General features: G+C 50.4%; 5 protein-coding genes across 5 annotated transcripts; all 5 read left to right on the top strand.

The window, feature by feature from the left end:
* Positions 1-1283: 1283 nt before the first annotated feature.
* Positions 1284-1852, top strand: LAJ45_10311 (uncharacterized protein; the record flags this gene model as incomplete). Its single annotated transcript, XM_046119838.1, has 2 exons — positions 1284-1494; positions 1548-1852. The coding sequence occupies 2 exons, from the start codon at positions 1284-1286 to the stop codon at positions 1850-1852; spliced, it is 516 nt and encodes a 171-aa protein (XP_045966975.1).
* Positions 1853-2461: 609 nt separating this feature from the next.
* Positions 2462-3308, top strand: LAJ45_10310 (uncharacterized protein; the record flags this gene model as incomplete). Its single annotated transcript, XM_046119837.1, has 2 exons — positions 2462-2472; positions 2528-3308. 2 exons carry the CDS (start codon positions 2462-2464, stop codon positions 3306-3308), a joined length of 792 nt encoding a protein of 263 aa, XP_045966974.1.
* Positions 3309-4633: 1325 nt separating this feature from the next.
* Positions 4634-6383, top strand: LAJ45_10309 (uncharacterized protein; the record flags this gene model as incomplete). Its single annotated transcript, XM_046119836.1, has 5 exons — positions 4634-4644; positions 4691-5140; positions 5197-5246; positions 5344-5388; positions 6085-6383. 5 exons carry the CDS (start codon positions 4634-4636, stop codon positions 6381-6383), a joined length of 855 nt encoding a protein of 284 aa, XP_045966973.1.
* Positions 6384-6391: 8 nt separating this feature from the next.
* Positions 6392-6852, top strand: LAJ45_10308 (uncharacterized protein; the record flags this gene model as incomplete). Its single annotated transcript, XM_046119835.1, has 3 exons — positions 6392-6557; positions 6680-6706; positions 6788-6852. The coding sequence occupies 3 exons, from the start codon at positions 6392-6394 to the stop codon at positions 6850-6852; spliced, it is 258 nt and encodes an 85-aa protein (XP_045966972.1).
* A 2193-nt stretch (positions 6853-9045) lies between these two features.
* LAJ45_10307 (uncharacterized protein) lies at positions 9046-10758 on the top strand (the record flags this gene model as incomplete). The annotated part of the gene is made up of 1 exon (XM_046119834.1): positions 9046-10758. One exon carries the CDS (start codon positions 9046-9048, stop codon positions 10756-10758), a length of 1713 nt encoding a protein of 570 aa, XP_045966971.1.
* Positions 10759-14444: the final 3686 nt, after the last annotated feature.

Below are 14444 nucleotides of genomic sequence, written 5' to 3'. Positions count from 1 at the left end.
GATGTTAAATCACTAGTTCATCCCAGCAAAACAATAAAGTACACTGGTAGTGTGTTTCGTAGGATTTTATAATATATCACGCATGCATTCAAATGCACATATGTTCTTGAGCACCTAAGGCCGGCAGTGTTTCCAACGGTTAGCTTCAGCAGAACCGAACTGAACTGAATAAAATGGTCGACAACTGAACCGACCGAATAAAAACCGGTTTATATTACAGAACGGTTCTGATGTCTTTGCACTAGTCTGGGAGGAAGTCTAAATTAAAAATCTTCTGGGTTAGGGTTGGTCTTGATAAGGTGTTCATACTTTGTATGAGGAGTTCCACCTGCATGGAAAACCGGTTTATCCCAAGCCACAAACTGAACTGAAGCAAATAGTGAATAGTCATAACTAAACTGAACTGTTTTCTTCAAAGGTTCTAGAAAACAAGTTTGAACTGATAAACTGAAGAACCGTTGCAAACACTGGCTGGACCAACTAGGTTTGAACGCCGGCAACCACTGTTTGTCGGATAAGCGCAGATGTGGCATTCCTAGCTGAGGGATCTATTGGACAACGCCCCGGTATAGGATTCCGTTCCTCAATCCCCAGCCTTTGTCACGGGTGTATTATGCAATCGTGCCCAAACACGGTACATTAAGCGGTTCCGTGGCTGATACGGTTAAGCTACCTCCTACCTAACCTGTAGTGTGTGTTACCTGCAGAAAAACCTGGATTTATCTCCATGACTAGTTACCAAGAGAGAAAAGGAAACCACCATATCTTTCATCTTACTCGAGCATACATAAGCCAACGGGTGAAGATCCCAGGCTATAAACGTGCACATAGGGACACCCCGGATGCCCACCCATGGCAGAGGCGCCACTCGTACAGCTGAAAACGCCCCAACTCCCACCCCCACCCCCGGGCGCATAATTTAGGCATCCCACGGCCAATCGCAGGTAGATAACCTTTCCTCACAACCTACACTTCCGCGCACCACCACTCCCACGTACGAGAGCCCTTCCGTATATCTTCTCCACGTAGAATATCAAAAATGACACTCGCGTACGTAACTCCCCCTCCCATCACCGCCCTACGCTAACCCCCGCACCAGCTCCGAGATTCTGACGCTACTCACCCACACAACCCAAGCCCTAACCCACCTCATCACGACCGACCTGCCAGCGGAACACAGCAGGCTAGCGCTGCAGCAGCTCGCGTCGACGGCGGATGCCGCGGCGAAACTCGCTGAGACGGAGCGGCTGAAGGCGGAGGCGATGGTGGTGCGGAGTGAGAGGATGAAGATTGATGCAGAGAGGGAGAGGGTCCAGGCGGAGACCGAGCGGGTGAAGGTGGGGACCGACAGGTTGAAGGTGCACGCGGAGACGGAGGCGGAGACAGAAAGATTAAAGGCCGGGACCGAGCGGATGAAGGTGGAGGCGGAGGGGAGGGTGCCGAACGAAGCTGACAAAGCGGTGGCGCAAGCGGAGTGGCTGATGATGGTGAGGAGTGCGAAGATGTATATTTAGTCGGAGCTGGAGAGACTAAAGGCGGAGATGGAGCGGATGACGGAAAATGGGTGGGCGGCGGGGGAGACACAGAGAATATCTGCCGAGGGGGAACGGAGAAGCTGGACGCAGAGACGGAGGGGATGATAGCGGAAGCGGAGAAGTCAGCGAAAGAGGCTGAGAGGGCGGCGGAGACGGAGAGGCTGGAGTTCGAGGCTGAGGCGGAGAGGCTTCAGAAGATTAGGATTGATGCGGAGGTTGAGAAGCTGAAGCGAAAGAATGCGGCGAGGGAGAGGGCCGAGATACGGAAGCTTAAGCACCGGAACAATGAGGGCTTGAGAAAATTGATGCATGGATGAGCGGTGACGGTGGTAATAGAGATACTTGGGCGGGCTCCGAGGCAATAACTTGGTCCACATAGACATACTTTTTCAAGAGTAATAGTAATATGAGAGAGTTAGTAGGCTTATGTCTGTAAAGAGTTTCTTACTTTTTTTTTATTTTTTATTTTACCTTTTGTGCAAATTAAAATGATTCAAAAAATGAATATTAAATAAATTGTCAGTGTAGGAAAGATTATGACAAAACACGCCCAGTAGTTGGCTGGTTGAACCGGCCGGGTCAACCATACTCGCAGTGTGTGAGACCTGCATAAAACTAAGCTCTGCCCCCGCAGCCAACCAAAAAAACCCATTATCCCCTACATGATCTTAACTACCGAGCATAACCTATCGAGCAAAGATCAAGCCGGACAGCGCGAAAACGTGAATTAAGCGATTCGAGTTTGATACATATCCCGTCCGCCAACCAGAGACGAAAACGTTGCAACCCCCACCACGGGCGCGTAATTTAGGCGTCCAACTGTTCAACCAACAAACTAAGCGACAACCTACACTTCCAACCTCTGCCCTCTGCCCCTCCAAGGCCGAAGCTCCTCCACACTGTACAGCACTCCCGAAACACCAAAAATGACACTCGCGTACGCCCCTCTCCCTTCCCCCTCATCGCCTCCACTAACCCACCACCCAAACCAGCTCCGAGATCCTCGCCGTCCTCAACCACACCGCCCAAACGCTCGGGCGCGTCTCCTCCCCCGACACACACGCGTATGTACCCGCGGAGCACTGCCGTCTCGCCCTGCAGGGGCTCATCATAACAGCCGAAGCCGCGGCGAGGGTGGCAGAGACGGAGAAGCTGAAGGCGGAGGCGATGATGGTGCGGAGCGAGACGCTCAAGATCAATGCGGAGATGGAGATACTTAAAGCGGAGGCGGAGAAGGCTGGTAGGGAGGTTGAGAGGGTGAAGGCGGAGACGGAGAGGGTGAAGGTGGAGGCAATGATTGAGAAGATGATGATCGATGCGGAGACGGGGAGGGTGAAGGCGGAGACGGAGAAGGCTGAGAAGGAGGCTGAGAGGGAGGCTCGGAGAGCGGCGTTGGAGACCGAGAGGGTGAAGACAGAGGCGATGATTGAGAAGATAAGGATCGATGCGGAGACGGAGAGACTGAATGCGGAGACGGAGAGGGTGAAGGCGGAGGCCATGATTGAAAAGATGAGGATTGATGCGGAGGTGGAGCGGGTGAAGGTGGAGGCGCGAAAGGCCAGCAAGGAGACCGAGAAGCCGGTGCAATCGCAGGAGGGGGAAAGGCCGAAATCAGGTGATGATGAGACGATGTCGGAGGTGGTGTTTCACGGGAGGATGAAGGCGGAGACGGAGCAGAGGAAGCCGGCGGCGGACAAGGGCGAGCAGGAGAAGCGGAGAGTGGGGAGTCAGCAGAAGAGGAAGGTACATGTTTGGGGAAATAGCCAGTGCTAAGCGATAATTCTGTAGCGTTTAAACTGATGATATTGTAAACCGGATTCCCTTGACTTGGTGGTTTGATGATACCCTCAAGTCTTCGCGGAATCCAGCCCTATTTATACATGTTGGAACCTATGCCAAGGCCCGCTTTCTAGTACTAACTGATACAACGATAATAAAATAAGATAATGCTCCCGAAGATAATCCAGATAGAAAAGCGCCCCCGCAAAGTTCCGTCCTCCCTTCTAATTCCGACACGTAACCATGAACCTTGCAATTGCCAGTCATCGGGCTGTTCCATACTATTATCCTAGACCTACTTCCCTAAGTAGAACAGCCTACAGCCATAAGCCCCGCTTCCTATTCTATTTCGGGTGAGACACACAATAGTAAGCGTGCCGTCATAATAGTATAGTACTAGTGTGGTAACACCGCGTGCCCCCACACTACCCGATACCTTTCTATGCTCGTCCTTCCGTTACCCGACCGCCCTTCGCATCACAACCCGTCACTCGTATTCCTCACTGTCATAAGCCTCTAGAACAGTGTTCCGTAGTTCCTGTAACAGTACATCGGTGGGCGCGGAGGGGGGATGGTTCACTGGTACTCTGTCGAGAGTATTAGGAGGGGTTGGGGGTTGGTGGTCGTGTTGTGTTTCGGGAGTGACTCTTGGCGGATGGTTTTCTTTTTTTTCATTTTTTTGGTTCGTGCAAATTACACTAGCTTTTGGGTTGAGGAATGAATATTAAATAGTATACCACATACAAAAGTAGAAACATCCACAGATGGGGTGTGAGAGGTACTAGCAGGCAGGTACCGCAGTAATTCTTCTCACCGGACGGTTACACAGACGTCCAAGTTATCTTTACACCGCATATGAGCGAAGATTTGGGGAGCATTTTCAAGACAAATCACCAGAACAAGTATTTTCAACGCCACTGCGAGTCCCCGCTGAGAGAAATTACTGTAGTATATATAGTGACAGAAACACGGCTGAAACGACTACCTCACTCTCCGGCAATGCTGTACTGCTGCCGTAACACTACCGTACACTTCTTTCAAATCCTGCGATAAAGCGACGCACTCTCACAATACTATATTAATGAGGTATCAGGTTTGCAGCCATTTCTGATATCGTACATACTCGTGTTGTACACTTAGTCAGCCTCCCCCCCCCCACCCTCTCCGCTGCCGAAGCGCTAATACGTGTCGCAACCTCGCATAATCAGGCCTCCAACCAAGCATATGCATAAGCTTGCGCGACAACCGCACTTTCAACCTCTGAGCCTCAAGTTCCACCATTGCGCCCGCACAGCTCGTCTAAAACCCCCCACGCAACCATGACACTCCCGTACGCACCCCCCCCCCCCCACAACTAGCGTCACTAACACTCCCAGCTGCACCACCGCCGACCTCCTCGCCCTCGCCACCCACGCCCTGAACCACGTAACCTCACCCAGCCAACACGCCCTCCTCTCCTCCTCCGAGCTCAAATCCGCCCTAACCCAGCTCGCCACAACAACCGACGCCGCAGCGCGTCTCGCCGAGACCGAGAAGATCAAAGCGGAGGCGATGATGGTGCGTAGCGAAACGCTCAAGATCGATGCAGAGACCGCTCGGCTCCATGCTGAGACGGAGAGGCTGAAGGCCGAGACGGAGGTTGTGAAGACGCAGGAGGAGGCGGCGGTGAAGCGGGCTGCGAGGGACCTGAGGAGGGTGCAGGCGGAGACGGAGAAGCTGTATGCGCAGAGGGATATGATGAAGGCACAGAAGGAGGCGAGGGAGTGGGAGGCAGAGAGGAGAGAGGCGGAGATGGAGGCAGAAATTGAGGCGGAGGCGGAGAGGAGGTATGAACTGAGTGAGTGGTAGTTGTGTAGTGGGAATAGGAGAATAGTATGTACAGAGCAAGTCATGTGACTATGATGAGGCTGAAAAGTCAGGACAGTTTCTCAAGTAAGGTGCCTTGTAATAGGCGGGGACAGAGTGTAGTCTTGACAGCCCACCAGGTTAATGTCATCATAGAAGGAGGCTAACAGCGAGAGCTCCTCAGTGCTCCTCTTAGAGCTAGGATCAATTGAAGTTATCATCTATCGACGTACCTTAGTCTACTTGGGTGGTTGCGGAGGGAAATTAGACGGCGTTGCCATCTGCACGAGCGATAGTGAAGTACGCAGTATAGTAGACGCAGATCCTGATAGAAGACCCTGATTAGAAGCCCTCCTCCGCTTCCTTATACACTCGTACTTATCACCGAATTCCCACTACCGCTCCTTGCGTGCCCTCCTCGCCGATGCTCAAGCCTTACCAACTAGCCACCGTTCCTGCCACCTCTACATCACTACATGTAGCCACACACAAATACGCACAGCCCATATAGTAATGAGAGATTTATAGTAATTTGACCATGCTGGTGTGTGTTCGGGGATGTTTTTGGGCGGAATAGTCTTCTTTTTTTGTGTCAATTAAACTGTTGCATTCGATAAATGAGTACACGATTCAGTATCAGTGGCCGACCTCGCGAGCGCTAGTTGCTTTTACACGGATTAACTTTGCCCTTCGCTCCTCTCATCTCGATTGCCCACCCCTTCCCCTCGCGGGGGCGGCACTGAAGGGACCTCATGAACCCGTCACCAGTTAATGGCTCCGCCACACACCGCCGATAACCTTCGATACTCCTTTGACGAACTCCCCTACAAGTAACTCAATTCCCCACCACGCATTTGCTACAACGTAAAAATATACATCGCCGCACTTCGTTAACAAAACGCTCTCGATACGGAGCGGCTAAAAGCGGAAGCTCTTATCTCGCGCAACGAGCAGCTCAAAACCGACGCGGAGATCGAGCGCCTCAAGGCCGGGACGGCGCAGATTGTCGCGGAGACGGAACGGATGAAGGTTCAAGCGGCTGTGGCGCGGGGGTCGGTGCTGTGGACAGAGGCGGAGGCAGGGAAAAACAGGGAGGAGGAGGAGGATGCTCGTGGGGTGGAAGAGGTGGATGAGCTCCATGCGGAGCTAATGGCAAGGCGTGACGAGAGGAGGATGCGCATTGGTGCGGAGGGTGATATGCTGAATGCGGAGACGGAGGGGTGATGGCGGAGATGGGGAGTATGCATGCGCAGCCGGGGGTGGTCGGCAAGGAGGTTGGGCGGGGGGGTAGGCCGGAGGCCGAGGATGATGAGGCGAGGATAGAGGCCGAAGACGAGTGGAAGAAGAAGGAGGTGGAGCAGGTCGCTGAGGAGAGGCTGAAACTAAGAAACCGGAAGGGTGAGATGTTGCGAAAATGGGTTGATGGATGAGCCGTAGCAGAGAATATGGAGAGAATTAGTCGCGGGCGCGGAGGTGAGTTCGATGACTATTCTGTTTCCACTGCGGGTGTTTTTCGAGAGATAGTGGAGCAAAGCAGAATGATAGGCGTAAGTCTCATTGGAGCTACATAACGATGGAGATCCTAACTTGAAGTCTTCCTCCACTTTCTGATATATATACTGTTGTAGTTGCCATCGGCCACGGTCTCTCGTTACCAATCCCCCAGTACCCACAGGCCACAGTAACTATGTAGCCACAGTTCGTGCTATGTACCTCTACCCTACTAGTATCACACACAAACACGTACACTATGTTCATATAGTTATAGGGGCGCGTTGTAGTTGGTCGGGTGTGTTCGGGGATTGTGTTCGCACTGATTCCGCTCTCTACTACGGCGGTTTATACATCAATTGATGCATAACCTGTCGTGTCTTGTGTAAACTCGTAGGCGCGATGCATTATGGATTAATTTACTGATGGTTTTCCACCCAGAACACATTACCTGACGAGTTTTGTCCAGAGATCCCTGGGGAAAGTGGTGTGGAAAGTGGTTCGGAAAATCGTTGAGGGTAGACAGACGTGTTTACTCAATAGAACACATTTACCAACACATTTACCAATAGTTTGACTAATACATTTACGCATCTACCCATCCAATCACCACATTAAGCAATGACTATTCCTATTAGTCTACTGATTTTAACTACTAACGACTTTAAATGCAATTTTCCAGACGGCTTTTCGGACGCATCTCTAGACAAAATTCGTCAGTAAATGCATTCTAAATTGAAAAACATCAGTCAAGTTGTAGAGATGTCTTCTAGAAATGTGATAGGAATATTCTCGGAAATTCGTTACTGGTTACTAAATCAGTCCCAGTAGGGAAAGTCGTCATATAGGCTAGTATTGGGGTCTGCTGCCCGGGGTATTTGAGATCTCTCCCAATTTTGGACTGAGTAAAATTCCATTCATCGCTTAGGTGTATGAGCCTCCACTCTGTTACTGATATATTGGCGATTTATTCCATCGATATATCAACGGATAGCAACGGATGGTGTATGTGGTAAGTCGTGGGCTAGTTACGTACAGTAGTTCAAGTTCGATTCCGGCATTGTATTTCACTTTTATCCCATTGAAATTCAGAACACATTTACCAATCCATATACTGACAATTTAACTGACCAATAAACCACCGGATTGACTGAATTGACTGACCAATAAACCGCTGAATTGCCTGACAAATTGACTGAACACTGAATTGATAAAGTAATCAGTAAAATCGTAAAGTGGGACTGGTGATGCATTAGTTGATGCATTATACAGATACATTATTTAGACGCATGCGAGTAACCGTTAAAAAAGATGGGATGCATTTACGGATGCAATATCAAGATACATTTCCCACCGTAGTAGAGTCACTTTTCTGTTTTTTTTCCTTCGTGTAAACCTTCCGGTTTGATTTGAGATGAGCAAGTACCATGATTACAAATAACTAGTCGTTATTCTCTAATATTCTGCACTGAACTGGGATCTGCATAGCAGGAATCCAATACGTATGTACTACGTAGACGAGTGTAGCAAGGGGTCAGTCTGTTGACAGTGATCTTAACGATTACAACTACGGCCACCGCCCACAGACTGTCCCCGACATGCACCTCCAAGACTCAAACATTGGCCATCTCCGTCCATCTATTACCCCCGAAAGAACAGGCTGACTAGTGTCAATCTACATCAAAGGTTAGCTTCCCATATGAGTAAATTCTGGCATAACCAATCTTTCGGGTTGAAGCTGTATCCCCATATGTGGGCCGTCAAATTAAGGCTGATCCTTTTTCGGGGGTGCTATGTATATGTACAGCGGTGGGTAATAAGTCATCGGACCACCTAGCCACAATTTTGGCTGCAAACGTGTTTTTGGTGGCGTCCCGTCTGATGACTTATTACCTGTCGCTGTACGGGCCACGGGAGAAACGATGGTGAGAAAGGGGGTGGGTGGCCAGAGCGTGATTCGGACCCAATAATGGATAGCGATATCAGAGCACCAGCCACTCTTTTAGAAAGAGTCAGCATGACTCGACGCACCATTGGATAAGTAAGATAAGATAACCTGGTGTTTGTATAGAAACATGCAGGTACATGTTCTTGTGAACTGCCTTAGTCATCCACCCCCCCCCTTTCTCCGCGGCTGCCTCGCTAACCACAAAACGCCACTCCCACGCCACCACCGCCTAATTTAGGCCTCCAAACCAACCAACCAGCCAACCAACCACCCAAGCACCAGCACAGCTATCCCCTCCAAGCTCCAAGCTTCAATCTTCAATCTCCAACCAGCACACCGCACATCTCCTCTTCAATAACCCTAACCAAAAATGGCACTCACCTCCAGCTACCCCCTCCCCACCATCGCCCTCCACCGCACTCACCCCCACCCCCAACCAGCACCGAGATGCTCGCCCTCCTCAGCCAGACCACCAACACGCTCACCCACCTCCTCTCCTCCGGCCAACCATCGGCCGAGCAAAGCACACTAGCCCTGCGCCAGCTCGCCGCGACAGCCGAAGCCACAGCGAAGGTCGCGCAAACGGAGCTGATGACCGCTGAGACCGCGCGGGTTACCGCGAAGGCAGCGGCAAAAACGGAGAAGTTCAGGGCCAAGACAGAGCGGATGAAGATGGAGGCGGAGGCGTCGATGGGGAAGGTGGGGAAAGAGGCTGAGAGGCTCGTGGCGGAGACGGAGAGGTTGAAGGCGGAGGCGATGACTGAGGAGATGAAGATCAATGCGGAGACGGGGCGGGTGAGGGCGGAGACAGAGAGGTTGAGGATGAAGGCGGAGACTGCGACGGAGAGGGTAAAGGCTGAAACGGAGCGGGTGAAGGTGGAGGCGGAAATGGAGATGGAGAAGGTTGGGAAAGAGGCTGCGAGGGCAGTAGCCGAGACAGAGAGGCTAAAAGCGGAGGCGGCGGTCGTGGGTAGTCAGAGGATGAGGATTGGTACAGAGATGGCCCGTCTAAAAGCTGTGGCCATGATTGAGAAGATGAACACCGAGGCGGGGACTGAGAGGGTCAAGGCGGAGACCCAGAGCTTGAAGATGAAGGCAGAGACTGAGACGGAGCGGTTGAAGGCCGAAACGGGGCGGTTGAAGGCAGAGGCGGAGGGTCACGCAAAGAGGGCCGAGAAGGAGATTGAGAGGGCTGTGGCTGCGAAGGAGAGGTTGAAGGTTGAGGGGATGATGAAGAAGATGAACACCAATGCGGAGACAGCAAGGCTGAAGGCACAAACGGAGCAGATGGGTGCGGAGACGGAGCGTATGAGGTGCGAAGCGGAGAAGGCGCTGATGAAGGTTCAGACAGAGGCAGAGAGGGCTCGGAAAGAGGCTGAGAGGGCGGTGGCTGAAACCGCGAGGTTGAAGGCTGAGGGGTTAATTGAGAAGCAGAGGATTGACACGGGGACCGAGCGGATGAAGGCGAAGACTAAGTGCTTGAGGGTGGAGGGACAAGCGGAGGGAGAGAAGGTAGCGAGAGAGGTTGCCAGGGCGTTGGCGGAGACGGAGAGGTTGAAAGCGGAGACGGTGTTAGTGCAGAACGAGAAGATGAGGATTGATGCGGAGACAGAGCGGATGAAGGCGAAGATCGAGTGGTTGACCTTGCAGGCAGGGGCGGAGGCGGAGAAGGTTAGGAGAGAGGGTGCTAGGGCGGCGGCGCAGGCTGAGAGGTTGAAGGCGGAGGCAATCATGGTGCAGAGCGAGAAAGTGACGCCCCACGCGGAGCCGGGGCTTAGGAGGTTAGAGGGAGAAGCGGAAATGTTGAAGGCCGAAAGAGATAAGAAGGAGGCAGAGTCCGAGAATGCCAGAAAGGAGGCTGCGACGCTCTTGGAGACACAGAAGCCGAAGACAGAGGCGATACAAGCGAAGGCCAAAAAGCTGAAGACTAATGCGAAGACTGAACAGACGAAGGCAGCGACCCAGGAGCGATCCCCCAGGGAGGAACGGGAGATACTTATGAGATACCTGAACGCCGGAGAGGAGACAGTGGGGACAGACAGCCCGCGGAAGTGGGTAGTGATGGGACGGGAGAAGACAGGAACGCAGAATTTTCACCACGGGAAGGCCGGGCCCAAGAACCGGAAGAATGGGATGTTGAGAAAAACACTTTATGGATGAGCTGTCGGAGAGATAATGGATCTACTTAGGCGGCGCGGAGCGAATGGGAAGATTCACGGGCTATTTTCAAGCTTAAGATGTGGTGTCTATATAGTAAATTTACTTTCTTATTTCTCAGTACACAAAGTAAGCTTTTGTGAAGTACATCATGGTAGGATCTGCGGGTGTGTGGGTGACGGTTTGTGACCGCAACCCTTACCCTAAGTTACAATTTCGAAATTGTAAATTACCATTGACCTATGGTACCCGAACTTGGGGATGGAATTAGCAAACAATAGCAGATCGAAGTGCATGGGCTAGCCGATCAAGAAGATGTATCATCCTAATATCATGACAAATATAACTGCTGTATTTAAAAAAATATATTGCTGGAATAACCGGGGGCCAAACCTGCACCATCCTGCATGTACAATAGAAGCTGTACCATCTAGGCCATGGGGGAAGATATTAGGTATGATTTGAATTAGGATTTTACATAGGGTAATGGTAGCGAATGGGTATTTCACTCTTCCCCTGGGTGACCCCCCAAAGGCTAGCCGGACACCTTGAGAAAAAAATTCGCTAACTCCTAAAAGAGCAAGCTGAACTTTGTTTACCCCTTTGTCCTCTGATATTTCAGTTAAATTACCACTCAACAGCAAAAGACCAACCCCTACATCTCATATTTCCGGTAAATTACCAGAAAAGCGGAAAATAGTACGACCTTACCTTACTGCACCGAATAGATTCTAATTTAGTGCTTAGTGACACATGAAACCCTGACCCTTAAACTCGAATCCTCAGTTCCTCCCACAAATACTGGTAGGATAGTCGTACTCGGTTTTTTTTTTTTTTTTTTGTTTGATTCATACTCGGATGCAGACCGTAGTCTATAGCGGTGTACTACAATCTTCAGTACAAGTACAGGACTTCACCCTTTATCCCTACTAGTTGCTTCTTCAGCAGGATGCGGAATACCCCAACTGGCTCAATGCCAGCACTAATATCTTAGCCACACTCCTCCGCATTTTTCTCCGCATGTCCCATTTGGGCGCCGGGTGCTGAGAAGACTCTCTCCACGAACAGAAATCCACCCACATGCCAAGACAGGAAAGGAAACCTTGATTAATATCTCCTAAGTCCTCACCCCGGCAGGATTTGAACCTGCAACCTTGTCAATCCTTGGAAATTTCCTCATCAGGACAATATGGCAACCTGTAAGCCTACCCACTCGGCAATTTAGGGGCTCGTACTCGGTGCTATAATTAAATGTTTCAGCTCTTTGGTTTTGCTTTCTTGTGGGGATTGCCCTGTCTGCTTTCAGCAATCGGCACTTGAACTATTCCCTTAATCTGTCGATGATATGTTCACCTTATAATTTTAAGTGATATGCAGGCGCCGCAGATCATCGAGGAGAGACGGAAACTCGAGAACCGGAAGAGTGAGATGTTGAATAACTGCCTGAATTTATGAACTCGAGCCGTAATAGACATAATTGAGATAGATTGGTCGGCGGAGGGAATGAACAGACTCTCGAGTGCTTGTTCTAGAGCAACAGGAGGTGTTGTGTTCCGGCGGCCGTTTTCGCCGGAATAGTGCTCCTACTTTTTTTTCTTCTTGTGCAAATTGAACCGCTACTGGAATTTAGATATGAATATTGAATAACATATCACTTACAGAAAGCGACGCTCCAACACTAGATTGAGCGTGAGAGATATTTGGACTCAGGTGTCGATACAGCTCCTACCAAGAAGTGCTCGTGATGTCTATCAGTATGCATGCGCGCGCCTGATTGCCCCATAAATTGATGCTCCTCAACAAGTGGTGCGGTAGCCGTACTAGCCCAGTACCTCCAACGCCGCAGCCATGCCCGATCGAGATCTCCCCTTATTTAATCCCGCCGATGTCAGTCCCAGGAAAGGGCTGCCCCCAGTAAACAGCTTAGAACAACTAAAAACAAGGAGGTCGTTATGAGAAGGGAATGATCATTGCTCTTTATTATACGATACAGAGCATTTCTCAAGTTGCCAACATTATGAGCAGACCATGGTCAACAATCAAGAGTTTTCTTGAGAGAACAATTGTACGAGCCAGCGTATGGAATCTACCTTGACTATGCCATCCAGAAAAATTGAATAGACTTGCCAAAAGACAGTTGCTGCAGACAGCACTAGCCTCGCGTACTCAGACTAGATGAGAATTACATGACACCAATGCATCCGAGGTCTGCTTGTATACGGTGGATAGAATTCTAAAACAGGAGGGGATAAAAAAATGGAGGGCAAAGAAAAGATCGGCTTCATCTGAGATAGATGCAGCTGAGAGACTACACTGGACGGAGGAGAGAAGGGGTTAGACAGCCGAAGACTTTGAAGGGGTAGTTTGTAGCGGTGAGTGTAGTTTGGAAAAATCTAAAGACCCCCGTCAATCCTGGCTTTTAGAATCCTCCCTGACAAACAGTTAAAGGAGTGTGTAGCCCCTAAGAGGCCTGAGAGAGATGTGTCTTTAATTGCCTGGGGTTGTTTTTGAGGACGAAATAAGGGAACATTTACACCCTTTATTGTCAAATCTATCAACAAAGAAGTCAACCGACAGATGCTACAACATCTCCTACTACCTGTTCTAATCTGTGTCAACAATACCATTGGAGATGCCAGATTTATGCAAGATAATGCACCTATTCACAAAGCAAAAATTGTCACTGAATGGTTCGAGGAAAATAGTATAGAAGTGGAGGTGCACCACCTTATTCACCCGGTTTGAATCCAAGTGAACATGTCTGAGTAGAGCTCAAAAAATGGTTTCAAATTCACAACCCCTAGATAAAAAATACCCCTGGAGGACCTGATAAAGTAAGGAAGAGGCTGGCTGAAGTCCTGCCTTCAGTTTGGGACTCGATATCTCATGAGATTTTTGAGAGATTATGGAGGTCTATGCCAGACAGGGTGGCAGCAGTTATTGAAGCAACACGGTGGTATACAAGATACTAAATTGTATTTAATTCTATATATTTTCTAATGTTTCTATACTCAATTGTGGTCGATATTGACCATTAGCGTGATCGTCCTTGAAATCGTTGACACCGGCGCGCGCGCACTCGGACCTTGCGTACTAATCAATCACGAACACTTCTTGGTAGGAGCTGTACTTAGGCGTCCACTTCGTCAGCAGCCCCCCACCCTACACTCCGAAGCCGAAGCGCCAATAACCGTTGCATTCACGCATAATTACGCCTCCAACCAGGCAAAATCCACACTTCCAACCCCCAACCCCCAACTTCCAAGCTTCGAGCAACTTCACACCGCACAGCTCCTCCAAAATAGCACAAATGACACCATTCGCGTACGTATCCCACCCCCTCCCTTCCCCACCATTGCCCCGCACTGCACCTACCTCCCACTAGCTCCGACATCCTCGCATTACTCAACCACACCCCCGACACGCTAAACCACCTCATGCCATCGGACCAATCGGCGGAGCGCTGCGTGCTGGTGCCGCGACAGCTCGTTGTGACGGCCGAAGCCACGGCGAGGCTCGCTGGACCGAGCTGCTAAAAGCAGATGCGTTGATGGTGCGGGGCGAGAAAACGAAGATTGACGCCGAGATAGAGAGGTTGAAGGTGGGAAACAAGAGGTTCCTAGTGAGGCAAAGACGGAGCGGAAAAAAGTAGAGACGGAAACGGAGGAGGCTGAGAGGGCGGTGGCTGA

This window comes from Morchella importuna (genome assembly GCF_003444635.1).
Source record: "Morchella importuna strain M04M26 chromosome Unknown Morimp01GS044, whole genome shotgun sequence".
Lineage (NCBI taxonomy): Eukaryota > Fungi > Ascomycota > Pezizomycetes > Pezizales > Morchellaceae > Morchella > Morchella importuna.
The sequence above is the reverse complement of the archived record's forward strand: the minus strand, read 5'-3'. Positions and strand labels throughout refer to the sequence as shown.